The following is an 18,297-nucleotide window of genomic DNA, read 5'->3' as shown; positions in this document are numbered from 1 at the left end:
CCGAATTATTCAATTATTTCCTTCCTTAAGTGTAGGAAAATTCTTGTGTGTCTTGGATACTGTTACAAACTAACAATGGATAAATGCTGAATTTTTAATGACCACCACTGACTACTATCTTAATAATGAAACTCTTGAGAAACAGTTCACAGGTTTATTATTAGTGGATACCCTGCTAGAGTAGTGCTACTATGTGTTCAAAACAAAGAAATGTGATGAATGTTTAGCATTCACTTCACTTAAAAAAAAATCACACCCTGTGCATTATGTGGCTTTCCTGAGAAAACTCCATCTGTTATGAATTAAGTGAAACACTGTTTCCTTTACAGTAAAAATAATGCCATGATTTTTTTCAGTTTTTTAGAGAAAGGAGGATGACATAACCTCTAGCAGAGAAATTTTGCTTTCAGATTCTTCTTTTGAACCCCACCTGCTTCCAAAGCAGCCTGTGGTTCACAAATGGGCTGTGCTCGTGGGAACAGATTATTATATGTATGTCTGCTCAGACAAATACACCTGAAGAGCCTGGCATTTAAATGGAGCCCATCACGGCGGAGCTCTAGCGACCTTTTTTGTATAGCTCTCTAATCAGCAGGCTAGTTGGTTATTGTTACACTCTGCTATATGATGTGATCTCTGCCGTATACGTTTCCATCTTAGGGGCAAGTCGCCGCTGTAATACGCACGTGTGTGTCCTCTCACCTTGACTTTCATTTTTTTTAATGGAAATTCGTAAACTTTTAGTATTAGGAGACGAGCTGACACTTCCTTGCATTTTATATAAGCGTTTTTAAAATGGTTTATTTGGGAAGAGGGTTGGAGAAATGAGTGGGCTACTGAGGCTGGTTTGCATTGCTGCTGTGAGACTTCGGGCTGTGAGGAGCGTTTCCCGAAAGCAGCGAAGGTGCTGCCATGTGTTTAGAGGGGCTGGGCGGGAGGTTTGTCGCTGCCTCAGCTCTTCTGTGACCGCTGGTGGGTTCTGTCAGTCAGAGAGCACAGCTGAGTGCCGCTGTCCTCGGCGTGGGCAGTCAGGGGTGTCTTTGGTCCTTACAAATTTTGTGGAGAGTTGTAGGCGCTCGGGTAGTTTGGAGGTGAGGACCTTTCACTTCTGCCTGTTCCCGTTTACACAGCCACTGCTTCTGCCCGCGTGCAAGCCGTGTTAAAGCTCGCATGTGTCCACCGCCTTTCTTATTCCATCATGTTCCTCTCCTTCCCGATGGCCAGTGTTGTAATATTTGCCCATGATGTGGGAAGAGGGAACCTTTTTAGGAAGTGTGGGGTGTTTGAGGACGTACGGGTAGTGCTGTGGCCCAGAGGCCTTACGGTGGGCTTGGTCTCCAGCAGCTGCGGGGAGTGTAGGCCTCAAATTAACAGTTCACTCCTGTAGATATGAAAAGGTCCCGTAGCGTTATCTTGCCCCCTCATAAATAAAAAGGAATGAGCCGAGCAGAATCTACCTTCTGTCTGACTATATATGTGGGGTAAAAGCAGTGTTTCTGTGTTTTTATTGTTTTCTAAATCCAGCCTGTTTGTCAGAACGATTCATGATCATGTCATGCAGATATTTACAGGAGGTTATTTCATACAAACTAACATATGTAGCATATAAAAGTCACAGACTGAAATCAAGAAATACAGCCATCATTCTTATTGCTGGCTTTTTTCTTTTCTTTTTTTTTTTCATTGGTTACTGTTGCTCATTATAAATTTCACCTCCAGCAGTTTGTTTTTCTCTTCACTTGTGCAGAATGCTCGTTCTTTTGAGTCATCCTTGTCATATTTCTTCCCACAGCTAAACGCTACTGTAAGAATTCAAGTCCAACCAGCAGCACAACAAGCAGTTATGCCCCCAGCAGCAGCAGCAATATGAGTTGTGGTGGAGGCAGCAGTGCCAGCAGTACCTGCAGCAAGAGCAGCTTTGACTATACTCATGACATGGAGGCAGCGCACATGGCTGCTACTGCTATTCTGAATCTCTCCACTCGCTGCAGGGAGATGCCTCAGAACCTCTCCACTAAGCCTCAGGATCTCTGTGTGAGGGTAAAAATAAGTAATTCTGTTTGTTGATGAAGATTTCTCTTTACTGCATTTGCTCTGTGTCCCTGATACATAGAAGAATAGCTTTAGTACATCTTGCCTTTTTTTTTTTTTTTTTCCTTTCATTTCAATTAACATAATCTGGTGGCTCTGCTAAAGCAGGGAGGGGAGGAAAAAAAAAAAAAGAAAGATGCAAATTTATCACAAGTATCTCAGGAAATCCCGATCGGTATATAAACTGATGATGCTGGTAGCATATACTCCTTTTTTTTTTTAATTTGTCTGTTACCAGTGAGATCTATAATTACAAAAGATGTTTGGATTGCTCGAGTGTTATTAATTGCACTACTGATTTTTTTTAATAAGCTCAATCTGATTCATACATTTTGTGAAAGGCTTAAGATTTAACAATGTGTTTTCATTTAGAAGTCACAAATGGGACCTAAGGTTGTAAGATCTAGTACAAAGAAATCTCTGCTACTTATGTGTTATAATTTCTTCCCTGTCTGTGATACCACAGTTCTTAAGTCACTGCATAATACATTTGAAATGAACAAATCCTCCAGTACAGATGACTTTAAATGTTTAACAGTCGTGCAGGGTAACTGATGTTCTATATATTCATAGAGCTTCAGTATATCATGAAATAGCTGTACAGATACAAATTATATAAAAAAAAAGGCTTTTGTTGTTAAGCTTTATATATTAAGAAAAATGGTGCGTTATTAACAGCCATTAAAGATTTGCCCAAAGATATTTTTTTTCATTATAAACATTAAGTTTCAAATCTGATAGCTGTTAAGAAATGAGTATTTAATATGCACCAGCAAACAGTACAGTGTTACCTATAGGAGACCACTAGATGGCTAAGTAGACAGATGCAGTGCAGAGGAGACATTTTTATTATGCTTATAGAAGAGCTTTTGAGCTGGCAGACATGTTCTGTTCTTCTACATATAGACAAAGGTTTTTCTTCCCCTCATCGTGTAAAGCCCCTTGATCGTTCATAACAAACTAAACCTGTAGCAGTAGGTATTAGTAATAAACATGATTTAAACTAGAATGGCTGTTGACTTTGTTTTCAAATGCTGATTTGTATATTAATTCATTTAATACTGTTTGAGAGGGAAATCTCTTTCTGGCATGTAAATAAATGCAGTTGTTCTCTATATCAATACGATGGGAAAAGTTGGGATACACTGCTAAAAATCTTCTGTCTCAAAACCAGAAAGGGCCTCTTTCCTTATGTGACACCCTATATTGAAACTAAAGGAATGAATCTGAGAAGATAAACAACTGTTTTCTAAATTAAATTAGCAGAATAACAGCAATTAGATATATGTTCAGACAAAAGGCAGTAATTCAGAAAGAGAGATTTGCATTCACAGTGCTTCCCTGCAGCTCTGTTATTGCTCCTGAGGAGAGAAAGTCGTCAGACATATGAGGAGTCAGTCGCAGTCACGTTAGTTTTGGAACCAAATTTCGGAGCGTTTCGTTTTTGAAGAGATGAGGGATTCTCTGTGAGCATTTTTATTTTATCTGTCCTGATTTTTTTTAAATTTTAAAATTTGTCTTCACTTTAAGATACCTGATTTCTCCTCACCTAATATAATAGACAACCCTCTTTTGTTTCTATAAGAGCCTTTTTTTTTTTTTTTTCCTTTCATTTCAATTAACATAATCTGGTGGCTCTGCTAAAGCAGGGAGGGGAGGAAAAAAAAAAAAAGAAAGATGCAAATTTATCACAAGTATCTCAGGAAATCCCGATCGGTATATAAACTGATGATGCTGGTAGCATATACTCCTTTTTTTTTTTAATTTGTCTGTTACCAGTGAGATCTATAATTACAAAAGATGTTTGGATTGCTCGAGTGTTATTAATTGCACTACTGATTTTTTTTAATAAGCTCAATCTGATTCATACATTTTGTGAAAGGCTTAAGATTTAACAATGTGTTTTCATTTAGAAGTCACAAATGGGACCTAAGGTTGTAAGATCTAGTACAAAGAAATCTCTGCTACTTATGTGTTATAATTTCTTCCCTGTCTGTGATACCACAGTTCTTAAGTCACTGCATAATACATTTGAAATGAACAAATCCTCCAGTACAGATGACTTTAAATGTTTAACAGTCGTGCAGGGTAACTGATGTTCTATATATTCATAGAGCTTCAGTATATCATGAAATAGCTGTACAGATACAAATTATATAAAAAAAAAGGCTTTTGTTGTTAAGCTTTATATATTAAGAAAAATGGTGCGTTATTAACAGCCATTAAAGATTTGCCCAAAGATATTTTTTTTCATTATAAACATTAAGTTTCAAATCTGATAGCTGTTAAGAAATGAGTATTTAATATGCACCAGCAAACAGTACAGTGTTACCTATAGGAGACCACTAGATGGCTAAGTAGACAGATGCAGTGCAGAGGAGACATTTTTATTATGCTTATAGAAGAGCTTTTGAGCTGGCAGACATGTTCTGTTCTTCTACATATAGACAAAGGTTTTTCTTCCCCTCATCGTGTAAAGCCCCTTGATCGTTCATAACAAACTAAACCTGTAGCAGTAGGTATTAGTAATAAACATGATTTAAACTAGAATGGCTGTTGACTTTGTTTTCAAATGCTGATTTGTATATTAATTCATTTAATACTGTTTGAGAGGGAAATCTCTTTCTGGCATGTAAATAAATGCAGTTGTTCTCTATATCAATACGATGGGAAAAGTTGGGATACACTGCTAAAAATCTTCTGTCTCAAAACCAGAAAGGGCCTCTTTCCTTATGTGACACCCTATATTGAAACTAAAGGAATGAATCTGAGAAGATAAACAACTGTTTTCTAAATTAAATTAGCAGAATAACAGCAATTAGATATATGTTCAGACAAAAGGCAGTAATTCAGAAAGAGAGATTTGCATTCACAGTGCTTCCCTGCAGCTCTGTTATTGCTCCTGAGGAGAGAAAGTCGTCAGACATATGAGGAGTCAGTCGCAGTCACGTTAGTTTTGGAACCAAATTTCGGAGCGTTTCGTTTTTGAAGAGATGAGGGATTCTCTGTGAGCATTTTTATTTTATCTGTCCTGATTTTTTTTAAATTTTAAAATTTGTCTTCACTTTAAGATACCTGATTTCTCCTCACCTAATATAATAGACAACCCTCTTTTGTTTCTATAAGAGAAAAAGTAAGGGCCCATATTTGCCCTCTTTTTCACAGTACCTCAGTCACTGCAGAAATTGGCACAACTATTTGGCTACCTAAATTTGTTGATTGTAAATATGGATATATGAAATGTTAATACATTTGCATCTGCAGGGAAGGAACTGTGAAATTTGAATGTATTTCCTCATTGGCAAGTGGTATCCAAAAGGACTTTTGGGGCATCCAACAGGACTATCTCCCTGTTTAATTTTCTGACATTATCTATTCAAGCATTGACTGTTAATGTTAAAAAAACAAAGACTATTTGATGCTTGCTGGTTTTTGTTACTCTAATCATCCAGATAGGTGTCAGGACTGGAAACAAGAATTATGCAGATGTTACCTCATAGATACTCACCTGTCACAGAATAAATTACGAGCATAAAGACGACAACAAGAAAATACCTTTAGAGATTTCTCCTTTTCATTCCAAATTTTGCACCTGTGTGCTGGCTGGCAGGAGGGGTATTGAAGACTCTCCTCTCTTCCTCCAAACGTCAGATTAGCCATTCAGGAAGAAATCTACTTTAACAGCATTAATGTTGTGTAACAGCATCATGCTATGTGTGGGAGGGGGCTCAATGCTTACAATCTATACAGGAATGGAAAAGCGTTTTATCATTCTGCTAGGCAATCAGATTGAAGAACACAGAGAGGTAACAGTTTGCTAGTGTGAAGCCGTATTAACAATATTTTTCTTATTTTGACAGAATCCTGATATGGAAGTCGATGAAAATGGAACGTTGGATCTGAGCATGAACAAGCAGAGGCAGCGAGATGGTTGCTGTACCATTTTGACACCACTGGAGCCAATGTCCCCACAGCGGCAAGCCGTGATGAATAACCGGTGTTACCAACTGAACGAGGGTGACTGCTGGGATTTGCCAGTGGACTACACTAAAATGAAGCCCAGTAGGATAGATGAAGATGATCCCAAAGAGATTAATGTATGTCTTTTTCATCTATTAGTTCTCGTTGCAATCTGATTTTGGTAATTCATTAAATTTCTGAAATTTGGAGGGAAAGAGGAAACAAAATTAATATGTGATAAAAATGATGGTTTTCTACAAAAAGGACTTTCTGCTGGTTAATCTTTAGGACTGTAACATGCTGGCACACATCTGATCTGTGACTAAGTTCCGTAAGACAACATTTGAACCATGAATGTGAATCATATTTTCTAACAGCATCATCTTGTTAACAAATATTTTCTGCAGTAAAGATGTTTCGCTGTATCCAGATTACATTACTCTGTGTAAGCAAGTTGACATAACTGTGCAATACTGGGATAATCAGCTCTCAAGACAAGATATTCTCCTGAATTTGAAAACCATGAATGATGTGCTGAGTATTTGAAAGCATGTATTACTTAGAAATCAATTTAAACAAAAGCAGCAGAGTATAATGTAAGCTTTCAACTATTTCAGCTAATCTTCTTCTAGATTACTTATGCTCTCTTGATAGCTCTGTGCATGAAAGGGCCTGTATTAATGAAATACTTTGTTTAAAGAACACAAAGAAGGGATATTAGAAATAAGTATTACTTTTCAATTCATAATACAAAGACAACAGCAAAACCCTTTAAACAGAAGAGGAAAATAAAGAACATATGCTAGTGAATTTATTTTACTTTTCAAAACTTAGAACAGCTAGGACACTGAAGAGGTCTGCTGGCAAGTTTTAATGTCACTGCTTTTGTTCATCATGTTTCAGCCTTATCCACCGTGTAGTTTACAATGCTGCGCTCAATGCAGTTTAGCCATTTGGAGAATTCTAGAGATTGTTCTCTGGTTTTTCTGCATTTATAACAGAAAATTAGGCTAATCATTTGTGTGTAGCACATTTCTTGCCAATTTTAATTAAAACAAAACTATTTTCAGGAGCTTTGAAAGATACAAAAAAGTGGCATTTTCACTAGATACACTGAATGCATTCTAGCTCTGGTGTTAATTACAGTTTTGCTATTAATTTCACTGCAGTTAGGAAGAAACCTGTCACTATCAAGGAAATGTGAGGTAAAACAGAGAGTATTGCATATTTTTTTCAGAGTAAGCAGAACTTCCTATTTCTACTGTGGTGTTCGTAGCACCATCTGCAGGAACCACTAGATCAATGCATTCATCCGCTTTATTCCTGAAGTAGATGAGTTTGGATTTCTGAATGCATTGGTAAAGTTAATTATAAATTATATAATTATATTTTGCCAGGCAGATCCGTTGAGGTTTGCCCCAGATTGAGATTCTGTGCACATGTTGAGATCACTCCTGTTTGATCTTTGAGACGTTCTAAAAAGTTAAAATGTTAAGATGTTTTTTTGATACACAAGATGCTGTACTTGATCACCTTTTTTCCCTTGCCTCTGTTTCGCCACGGCTTTAGAAAAGAATACTGATTCTTTTAAAGCTAAACAATATGGCAGCTATTAGAAAAGCTGGTTTTTGCCCTTTTTTTTCCTTTCCTAATTAAATAACCTATATGTACCACAGTTCATGAAGTCTTCATTAAAATATCCAAGTACTATTTAAAGGTTTAATAAGTGAGGGAATATAAAATAATTTCATTAAATTTCTCTGGCAGAATAGGATGAAAAAGGGGATAGCATCTGATGACTCTGCTTTGCATCATATTGTATAGTTGTAAAATCACCTTACTGAAACTAATGCTTATGTATTTGCCTGTAGCCAGAAGATTTGGATCCTTTCCAAGAGGCGCTTGAAGAAAGAAGGTATCCGGGTGAAGTTACAATCCCAAGTCCTAAACCCAAATACCCTCAATGCAAAGAGAGCAAAAAGGATTTAATAACGTAAGCATAATGTGAGGTGAAATTATTTTTCTCCTTTTAACCTTTTCTCTCTTTGTCTTTTTTTAAACAAACGAGTACATATACGCCTTGCAGTATGAGCATGCAACATTTGCAGCATATAAATGTTTCAAACTGCCAGTTAAGTAAAGTGATAAGCTAATGTGTATTTGCTTGTTCTTAATGATGCTATATTGTATTGAGACGCCATTTTCATTTAAACCTGTTCATTTTGCAGCTTTTCGATTAGGATGCTTAAAACCCCTTGCAGTCATTGCAGCTAAACTGGAAACAATGAAACTTTTAAAAGTTTTTTTTTAAACATACTTACTATTTTGGCTGTTTTTGTTTTTGTTTGGTGGCAGATGTCCAACACCAGGGTGTGATGGGAGTGGTCATGTGACTGGTAATTACGCCTCACATAGAAGGTGTGACTTCATTTTTTTCATGGTGGATTCTGTCTTTTCAATTTATTGTTTTCAGCTTACCTCAACAATGCTGTCAAAGTAAAACGTTGAACTATGTGTTAACCCTTTGAGTAATATATGTTGATCTTAAAAGCATGCTAATTTGTGTGTTGTATAAACGTCTTTTATTTTTAAATAGATTACTAAAATTTCCAAAGTATTCTTAAGCATTTAAGTAGTTAACCCAGGAATCTCAAATATTTTTTGTTACATTTTACTGGTTCATGGAGAAACAAACAAACAAAAAGAACATTTACAGTATGTAATTTTGGAAGTAATGTTGATACCTAAATATATTCAGAGGGTTAACTATATTACAAAATTCAATATTACAGCACTTGCCCCATCGCTTTTCTGCATTACAAACTTTTACTTTTTAATTTTTATGTTGTGTTTGTTTGGGAGAATTCAGTTAATAAGAAGATTAACTTACTTGTATGTCCTGCCATGTCTTGCAGTTTATCTGGCTGTCCCTTGGCTGACAAAAGCATTCGAAGTATGCTGGCCACAAGCTCACAAGAACTCAAGTAAGATATAAAGAACAAATATTTTCTTTATAAATATTTATTTGACTGTAAATTGTGTATAGTTGCATCAGAAATTAGAAACACTGTCTGGAGAGCTGCTGCAAAGGAGCTGATCCTGCTTGGAACATGTGCTGAAATCTCTAGAAATTCCATACAGGCTGGTTCTATACATAAGTCTGTTGATGTAATATTTCTTTCCGTGTATTCATTAGGTGATAGGGATGGACAAAATTTAGAACTTTTGGAATTTCATCTAAATATTTCAATTCCAATTAAATTTTTTTCTGAATGTTTGAATTTTTAATAGTTAGAATAGAACATTCTCATGCAGTTAGACTGATGAAATACTTCTGATGATTACGCAACCAATAAAGTGCTGTATTTCTCAGACATAGATTGGAGGAAAGAGAAAACAATTTGTATATCCCTAATGCTTGCATAATTTTCCCCAGGTTTATATCACTGTTACCAGCTTAATGCATTTTCTTTTTTGACTACGTTTTTTAGTGTTTACTTAGTTATTTCCCTACTTAAAATGCATTCTTTACATTTCCTTTTGGTTCTTTGGAGTGACAATTGTGAGCAATGAAAGTTAGAAAATTGTAAGACGTGGCTTTGATCTGTTTTCTTGCACCGTATGCTCGACTGCAACTCTGTGTGTGTGGAAGAACTATAGCCTTTGTTAGTGCTTTGAGATAGTGGTACTCCTGAGCTGGTGTTATGGTTAATATGGAAAGATGTTCACAAGTGACAAGGAAAAATTGGGTAGGGAAAGTATGAATGGATAGGTTACGCTGCCATGCTAAGCACTATTCTGTCATCACCACACACAACTGCCTTAAAAAGTATTTATATACCTTGATGAAAAAAACAAACCTTGATGTAAAGCATGAAAAGATATGAAAGCAAGCATGAGAAAGCTGCTGAAGTAAGAATGCACTTTAGCCTTAGCTAATCTAGTCACTAGTGCAAAAAATAGGTATAAAATTACAATTTGTTTCCCACCCAATCATAAATGTCAGTTTAGGTCATGCTGGTATCTGCTGCTAGAAGGCTATGTGATATCTAAGGGGATGTAAATGGGATCAGGGAAAACATCTAAGTATAAGCAGAGTAAGACATGGGCACATAACCCCAGAGGAACTCATATTTGGATCGGGATTTTGGGTTGGGATGGGTCAAATGGTAGATGTTTGAGGAAATGTAATGACATAAACAAAACTCAGACAAGACCCTTTGGGCAGATGGATAATACTTTTAGCACATAAATTGCTGCGTTGACCCTTTATAAAATTTCCACTTGTATTAGAAAGCTACTCCTGAATTACCCCATCTCCTCTGCCTTTCTCAAGCATCTGCATTGAAGCCTACCTAATAGAGACCAGGAAGGAAAAAAAAAAATCACTTAAACTTGAGACTCCACTCTTGTCTCATGCCATTCTCTCTGCCTGTTTCAAGTTTTGCATAAGCAAATTAAGGAAGATTAAGTCATATCTAAAGTTATATTTTTAGGTTTAGCATCTGCTACTTACTTAGAATTTAGCATAAAAGATTTATTTAGCAGTTATCATAATACCTGTTGAACATATAAAAACTTTGTTAAATGAATTCAAAAGTCAGGAAATGCTAGAATTTTAAGCAGGCTAACCTAACTCGGTTCTCTTTCACATTTTCATTACAAGGCAATCCTTCATTTTCTGATCACATATTTTTCCATAGGATAGCAAAGTATATTGCACAGGGCAGACAGTAATCACTGCATAAGCAACTAATGAATTTCTTCTGTTTTCCTCATTATCCCATGTGTGGTCCTATCTGCTATTCACTGCACTTAGTCTGTACTCTCAGGATGTAACTACAAACTCACTCACATACTTGTTATTACCATTGCATCGGAGTATTTCCTAGTCAGTTTATCTTGGTTTTAAATGAATTAATTTTTATCTATGCTGAAGTTAGTCATGGTTGGTATTATCCCCATTTTAAAACCAGAAAACTTAAGCATATCATTTTGACTGCTCCAGTTTGAGACTTCCAGGACACACTTTGTCAGAGTCCTTCACATTGTAGAGAGCTGTGTATGTTCAAAGCCAAGTACCCATTGAATTCGCTTGGAGCTGTGGGCATTCAGCAGTTCTACACAATGAGACTGACCATTTGTGAATGGGGATGAACTCTACAGAAAAAGCAGGATAGAGTCCAGTCATCCAGAACAGCAATTGGACTCTCCTTTTTCCTCTCCCACACTCTGATCAGTCCCAGCTTCTACTTGGTCCATTCACTCCGTCCTGTTTTCCTTCATCGTTTTTTCTACATTGCTCCCTGTCTCAAGCTCCATGTCTAATCAGCCCATCTCCTGTCTGCATCACATTTATATTTTTATTGTCCTCTACCTCTTAACCATCCTGATGAAGTTGGTACAGAGAGAAGTAAAGCATCTTCACATTTCTCACATGCATTCGAAAGCAGGGAAGTAGGAGTCCTATGGATGGCAGTGTCCTTTACACAGCTCTCATTTACGCTCTTGTTCTCTGCCTAAGATGGAAGAAGATGTGATCATGTAAATGATAATGCATATGCACAAAACAGCTAAACCAAAGCTAGATAAGTGATTCTGATTTTGGAATTTTTAAACTGTGAAGTACTTAGTTCGCATCTGTTATATTTCTGTGTGTGAGGTTTGGGGGTATAATTTCCTTGCTTTTAAAAAGAGCAAGCTGAAAAGAAGCAGAAACTCCATAATGTGGGATCCTGCTGGCTCTCTATCAGGCTACCAGCCACCATGGGAACTTTTGATATCCTCTCTGTATGTCACCTGAACTACTGTGGTAGCAAACAGTAGTAGAAGGTGTAACGCTCTGCATGGACTGGCACCAGGAGGAGGTGGGCAACATTGCTGGTGTGTTTCATACATATTTGCTGACAGCAGAAGAGCAGTGAGAATCAGTAACCTTGGCTCCTGCCCCAGGCTGTAAAAGGAATTGTATGCACATTTCTTGCCTATATTCCAAGCTGAGATCCCTTCTGTCCTGTCCCTTTCAGTCTGTACCTTCCCCATCTCTTCATCTTCTATTCCTTGTTCTGGTTTTCAGTGTAATTGTTTCCAGTCATCCATAAAGACTTCAACCTCTGTAAAATTTCTGGCAAATAATTTTCTAATGCATGAGGTAAAGAGAACAATGGAGAGTACAATAGAGGAATTGATAGTGCAGCATAGGGACTGTATTTCTGGACTGCATAGTTTGGAAAGCTTTCATACTTTTATGGCCTTGCCATCCATAGCTTATGTAACAGATATCACATATGTGCTGGTAAAGCCTTTCTGTCATATTCTACTAATCCACGATCCTCTTCTGTTCATTGTAGAACACACACAAGTTGTGTATAATGCAGCTTCCTAACTGGAATTTTGGTAACACACTGATTCTTTTTAAGCCCCAACTGAAATAAAAAATAGCAAACGCTTCCAGTAATATTAATGGATAATGTCATTCAGATAATATTCATAAACAAAATAATATGAGAATCTGAAAAGTTTAGAGAAAAGTTTATTTTGCTTAACGGCTGTGCTCACTATTGTCTTTTGGTAGTTGTGGCTCCATAAATTCCATCATTCACATTTCCTGGCTCCCAGAATAACAATGCTGCAGCTTTCAATTAAATTGTTCCAGGGCTGGCCTAATTATTCCCTACCACCCATGCTTCTCTTCTGTAAGGCTTCTCACTAAGGTTTACTGTGCAGATTGTGCATTTCTCCACTTTCACCCAAAGCCCAAGTGGAAACATGAGAGTCTTGATGTGTAGTTTATCAGCAGACCAAAGCAGTTGCACGGCGTGGTCAATGGTCTCCAAATAACAGAAGAATTTCTTCAGCTTTAAATCTCAGTTACTGCTGCTGGCAAAAAAAGAGGTCAGCAGCTTTAAGTGTCTCTGAAGAAATTAATATCTGGCAAGAATCCAGACTCTTCCAGCATTAAGATTTGGGTTATAGTACTCATGAAAACCAACTAATTTTTAAAGGATCTAGGGACACTATATTGATGAGTAAACTTAACTCATGAGAAAGCAATTAACAGCCCACCCAGTGACAGATACCAATATTAAAATATTCATAAGTTAAATCCAGTTTAATCTTACCCAAGCCTTACCCCTTACCCAAGGGCTTTTCCTTATCTGTTTCCCTTATTTACTCCTTATCATAGGAGGTTTTTCTAACAGTTATAGTTTCTTCAAAACTGTAATCCCATTGTAGAATTATAAATACAATAAAAAAGCAATGCTTTGAAGCACTTTTAATCTTATTCAAAAAAAAAAAAAAAAAAAAAACCCTAAAATTAATTATTGTTTTTAAAAGGACACTTTTTGATCATCAATGAATCAATCCCAGCCAAAATGAGGTGTACTGACAGAGAACATTTCTCCTTGGTGTACTGCCAGTGTGCGATCCGGAGAACCTGGGTACAAAAGACTCCCAGAAAATGACAAACTTAGTTCTCCTTAGCGCTACTTTGATGTAAAAATAGTCACACTTTTTCAAAGGCCATAGGTAACTAAGTATTAGCTTGGTCTACTGTGGAACTGACTATCAAATTGTTAACATTTGTCGTTAATCCCTTGGGTCAGTTTTCTGCCAGAAAATCCCGTTAGTGCTTATATTAAAGAGTCGGACCCTCAGAAAGATTTGCAGTTCAACCAGGTGCCTACAAGTGTGGATACTTACCTGACACTTTTGTAATATGCCCTGTCCTTCAGTCCCAAAGCACCTGTGTCTCTTTGTAGATTTTGCATGTCATTGTTCCCTGAGGTGGACACCTTTTGTATTCCCCTATGGCACTTGCAGGGAGGAGTGCAGTCTCAATTGCCCTTTCTACAATGAAGCCTGAGACCTTTTCTTTTCCATGTCTCAATTCAAAGTGAGGAGCCTGGTTTGTTTTGCACATTCTCCACAAATTTCTGTGCCTCCTTCTTCTTTCCACACCACTCTGCCCTGATTTCAATATTCCTGGTGGTCATCTTCTGCACTTTATCTATCCTTTTCTCCCTATTCCCTTGTCTCCCATTCCTGTCATCCTAGCAGTGTCTTCCATTCAGTTCAGATGGAAAGCTCTAAAGTTTTCCCTGTTAACCACAAGTCTTCCAGGAAGACTGGATAGAAGGATATCCTTAGCTCATACTTCTAGGGAGACTCTTCCATGTTAGTATAATCGCTAGTATTCACTTTTTATTGGTGTAGTTTTACTGCCATTTGCTCAGCAAGAACTAGCAACTGAGAAGAAGGGATATCCTCCCAGAAACTGAGAAGCTTGTGATGAATTTATTCTGATGAATATGTAAAATAAAATATTACTGGAAAAAAATAATATTTTCTTCCTCACATTAGTGATCTTGCAAAATATAGCCCTTCTCCAATACAAAATTCGAATACAGAAACAAAAATTAATAGGATATATTAGTAAAACACCACAAAAACATTTCCATCTTTAGCCAGGTAACCAGATTATTCTTGGACATTGATGGGTACCTATACTCTTTAAACCTTGGTAGCGCTCCCAATATAGAGTTACTTTTTGTACTCAAACCAATTATTTCTGCAGAGATCTCTTTAGCTGCGGAAGTGATTTCTCCACCTACATCCTGTGTTTGCCACTTGAGGTGTTTCTGATGTTCAGTGCAGAGTTGCTTTATCTGCACAGGAGTGTTATCCCGTGCCTTGCCTTGCCTTCTCTTCCCTTTCCTTCCTTTCCTTTCCCTTTCCTTCCCTTTACCTGCTGAGATTACATCTGTTTTCCTATAAGAACTCGGTAAGACTATGACCCAATATATAGTTTTCACTCACTTTTCTCTTAGAATATTACTCTTTGTTGCAAGAGGAATAACCATTTCCATTCTTTTTACCCCTGTTGTTTATGTCCTCTATTGTTTTTTTTTCCTACATGGGAAGCTTAATAGAAGTTGTCAGTACAGTTTTTCTTGAATGCTGAGGTTGTTGAGCCTAGTAAGTAATGTGTTATAATGAAATACGCCTTTATGCTAAGTATGTATCCATTGAATCTGCAGTTATTTTTTTTTAAGTTCCTTGATGTTTTAGCTAACTTTTATAAAGCAAATGTGATTGCAAGGACCAGACGTGATGTATTTGGAGTAATGTTAAAAATTACTGGAGTGAGTCATTTGTAAATCATACCGTTTTATTAACTTATCTGCAATATTATGGTAAATCAAACTGCATTTTTTAATGTGTTATTAAATTGCAAGTTAGCGTGCAAGTAATTAAAATTATTAAAAACAAAACCAAGGAACATAGATCCCCAGTATTAGTTCACCTGTAAGGAATAATCTTTCCCATTTTGTTCAACTAGATCCTTGGGCCAAGTGAAATTAGGAATCTCATGTGGTTTCAGTGGGTTTTTTTTGCATTTTTGTTTCCTGTATTTATTGCAGATTTCCACTTGGATACCTTATCTTTGATGGCAGCATGCATGCCTGGCCAGAACAGAACACCTTGGGCTCTGTTCCTGCACTTCTCAATACTCAAATGGGCACTGTAGGTTATACCTAGCATTTCCAACCTCATGTTGTGTGGTGTTATGATAATGTCCTTTGTATAGAAACCCATCATCTGCAGCAACCTCATCTCTGTAGTCGCAATAAGTTTTTAATATGGAAGTGGCTGGGCTTTTTTTCTTTTAGTATAACTCATTCAGACTCTGGTAAGGTTGAGTCATTCCATTATTCTCACTTAAGTTTGTCAACTTTTGTCTCTAAAATGGAAAATACTTGAGTTCTGTTTACATGAGACCCTTCATCATTGTTTTCATTACTGAGAGGTAGTCTTAAAAGCATGTACTCCCTAAAAAGCTCCATCTGCATATCAGTACCTCTGATGCTGTGAAATGTTCCATGCAGGCACAAAATGTTTGCATGAAGCATCTTGCAGAATCAGGGCCTTAGCAAGTTTTTAATACCACGAAATGCTCTGAAATTAGAGGCTTCATTTGCACAGTGGCATTTACAATACCCAAATAGTTTATGGCCTCTTTCTTTATCTACTTAATTATTTGAAACAAAAGATATTGATAGCTGTGCTTTTTTACTGTTTGGATTTTAATCAGTATTTAAAACCATATGCTACTTATTTATCACCCAAAATAGTCTCAATTCAGGTGAATGATCACTGAATTAGAGTAATTTTTTCAAAACAACATGTGTGGCTTAAGAGTCTAAACTTTGTTTTCAGAAGGAAAGTAAGTGCTGGGCATCCTTCTATATGACTAACTTTGAAAGTGGAATTCAGGGTCTGCAATAGCAACTTAACGAGTTTGGAAGATACAGCCCTTAGTTCTCAGCTCTTCACTAATCACCAAATATTTCAGTGTGAATGTTTATTTGAAAGTTCATTTTAATTTTCAAAAATTTTCTCTTGTCAGTCATTACAGTGCCATTCTGTGCAGTCCCTAACCAGCTATTCTGAAAGGAGCACTTAATTGTGATTAACTATCAATGAATTTGCTTAGTTATGTTAACATGCCCAATGAATCTCTCTAAGGCCTTCTTGTCTTGGAGTCTTTCCATTTGTACAGTTGCCTCTGCCTTCCTTGGGTTTGGTCATACTTCTTTGTCATTGAATGTGTCCTACATAATTAATCTCACTCAGCCTGGCATCTGCTTGTATTCAATTCAAGGGTCTTTTCTTTGGCACAATTTGGTTATTGTGCAAACTCCCATTGTGGTGTTGATCATTTTTGCTTCAAATCAACAGATCATAACCAATTGCTCATTCCATCCAGATCCGCAAAGATCTGCAACATGATGCTGTGGTATATCCCAAGTGCTGAGGCAATCCCCATGGGAAGTTGCATCAACTATACGGTTGCTAAAAGGCGAATTAAAAGTGCAGTGTTTTGCACTTTCTGTGTTTGGTCAGACTTGCCAAAACCCCTTAATATATACCCCAAAATAAAAGTAATTTTGTCACTCAAAGTCCTAAATATGATTGTCTGGATCCTCAGTTGGTGTAAATTAGCGTAGCTCCGTTGGCTTCAGTGGAGTTACGCTAAGATACAACAGTGATGATCTGGGCAGATGCCTTCAGCTGTTCTCTTGGGTTAGCATTCATGTTTGATTGCCTTATTTAAATCTTTTGAAGTTAAAAAATTCCTTGCATTGTTTGGTTTCTTAGAATGCCCAATTGCTAACTTGGTTACTCGGTGTCTGTATCTGCACAGTAACATCTGATTTTGTTAAGTTCACCCCTTTCTTTTTATCTCAGTGCTATTGGGACTTTATGTGGCACACATTTTTTGCAGCACTGTAGTATCTATATCAATGTTTTATATCTCTAAAATATCCCATATCCCTCATAAACACGTCATCATAATCTTCTTTTACAATACTTTTTGTATTCCTAGTAAGTGGAATTTACATTTGCTCATCTGCATGTAAAAACTGCTCTTCTACCCTAGCACACACAGAATTTCCACTGCTTCAAAGTCTGCTGGTTTCTCTCCTTCTACAGATAACGACATTGTGCTCTTTCAACATGGGCTCATTTGGTGTACACTGTGCGAAACAACCTTAGAATTTGAAGAGTAATTTAACACTGGCCATCATTAATTATTTTTGTATGCTTGACTGTGCTTACACTGCACTCAGCTCCAGCAGTATCTATTTTCTGTAGTAAAAAAGACGCAGAGGAGGACTACAGTATAAGCACATTACTGCTGTTATCTATTATTTTTTGGACTGTGGTAAAAAGGGAAAAAAAAGAATCTTGAAAAAATTAAATCTAAGTAAATTATATTTAAGATACAGTTTCCAGAATTACACTATTTACATAGTTTCATTAAAATGATCAGGTTTAAAGTAGTCAATCAGAGTGCTATTTAAAATGCCATCTTCAGGCTTCAGAGTTACCAGTACATGGAGATGAACAGAATCTAGTTTCCAAATTTTCAGACTGCAAATTAATAGAGACATCATTATGAAAGCACATGATCAATTTAAAGAGCTATAAATATAACTTATTCAAAAGAGATTAGATACTGGAGCACTTTTCTTCTGTATTAAGTAGGAAAGGAATCAAATCATGCAGACGCAGTTTATAAGAAAACCAATCCATAGGCTTTCTTTTATTTTCTTTCTTTCTTTTCTTTTCTTTTCTTTTCTTTTTTTTTTTTTTTTTTTTTTTTTTTTTTGTGTAAAAAAAAAAAAAAAAAAAAAAAAAAAAAAAAAAAAAAAAAGTTCTAGGAAAAATATTAAACCC

At 36.6% G+C, this 18,297-nt stretch overlaps 1 protein-coding gene across 20 annotated transcripts in view; it reads left to right on the top strand.

The window, feature by feature from the left end:
* The window catches only part of MYT1L (myelin transcription factor 1-like), a 300,708-nt gene that overhangs the window by 233,748 nt on the left and 48,663 nt on the right, over positions 1 to 18,297 (top strand). For 14 of the 20 annotated variants that reach the window (XM_014956856.1, XM_014956860.1, XM_014956859.1 and 11 more), the window contains 5 exons: positions 1,793 to 2,040; positions 5,952 to 6,188; positions 7,923 to 8,044; positions 8,407 to 8,469; positions 8,967 to 9,035. In XM_014956856.1, the coding sequence (XP_014812342.1) occupies positions 1,793 to 2,040; positions 5,952 to 6,188; positions 7,923 to 8,044; positions 8,407 to 8,469; positions 8,967 to 9,035 (739 nt within the window). The remainder of the gene's footprint in view (positions 1 to 1,792; positions 2,041 to 5,951; positions 6,189 to 7,922; positions 8,045 to 8,406; positions 8,470 to 8,966; positions 9,036 to 18,297) is intronic. The other 6 variants (XM_014956867.1, XM_014956865.1, XM_014956869.1 and 3 more) reach the window with 1 other exon arrangement.

Source organism: Calidris pugnax, unplaced genomic scaffold (assembly GCF_001431845.1).
Source record: "Calidris pugnax isolate Ruff unplaced genomic scaffold, ASM143184v1 scaffold171, whole genome shotgun sequence".
In the NCBI taxonomy this organism is placed as follows: Eukaryota; Metazoa; Chordata; class Aves; order Charadriiformes; family Scolopacidae; genus Calidris; species Calidris pugnax.
This window is presented reverse-complemented; position numbering and strand designations above follow the sequence as displayed.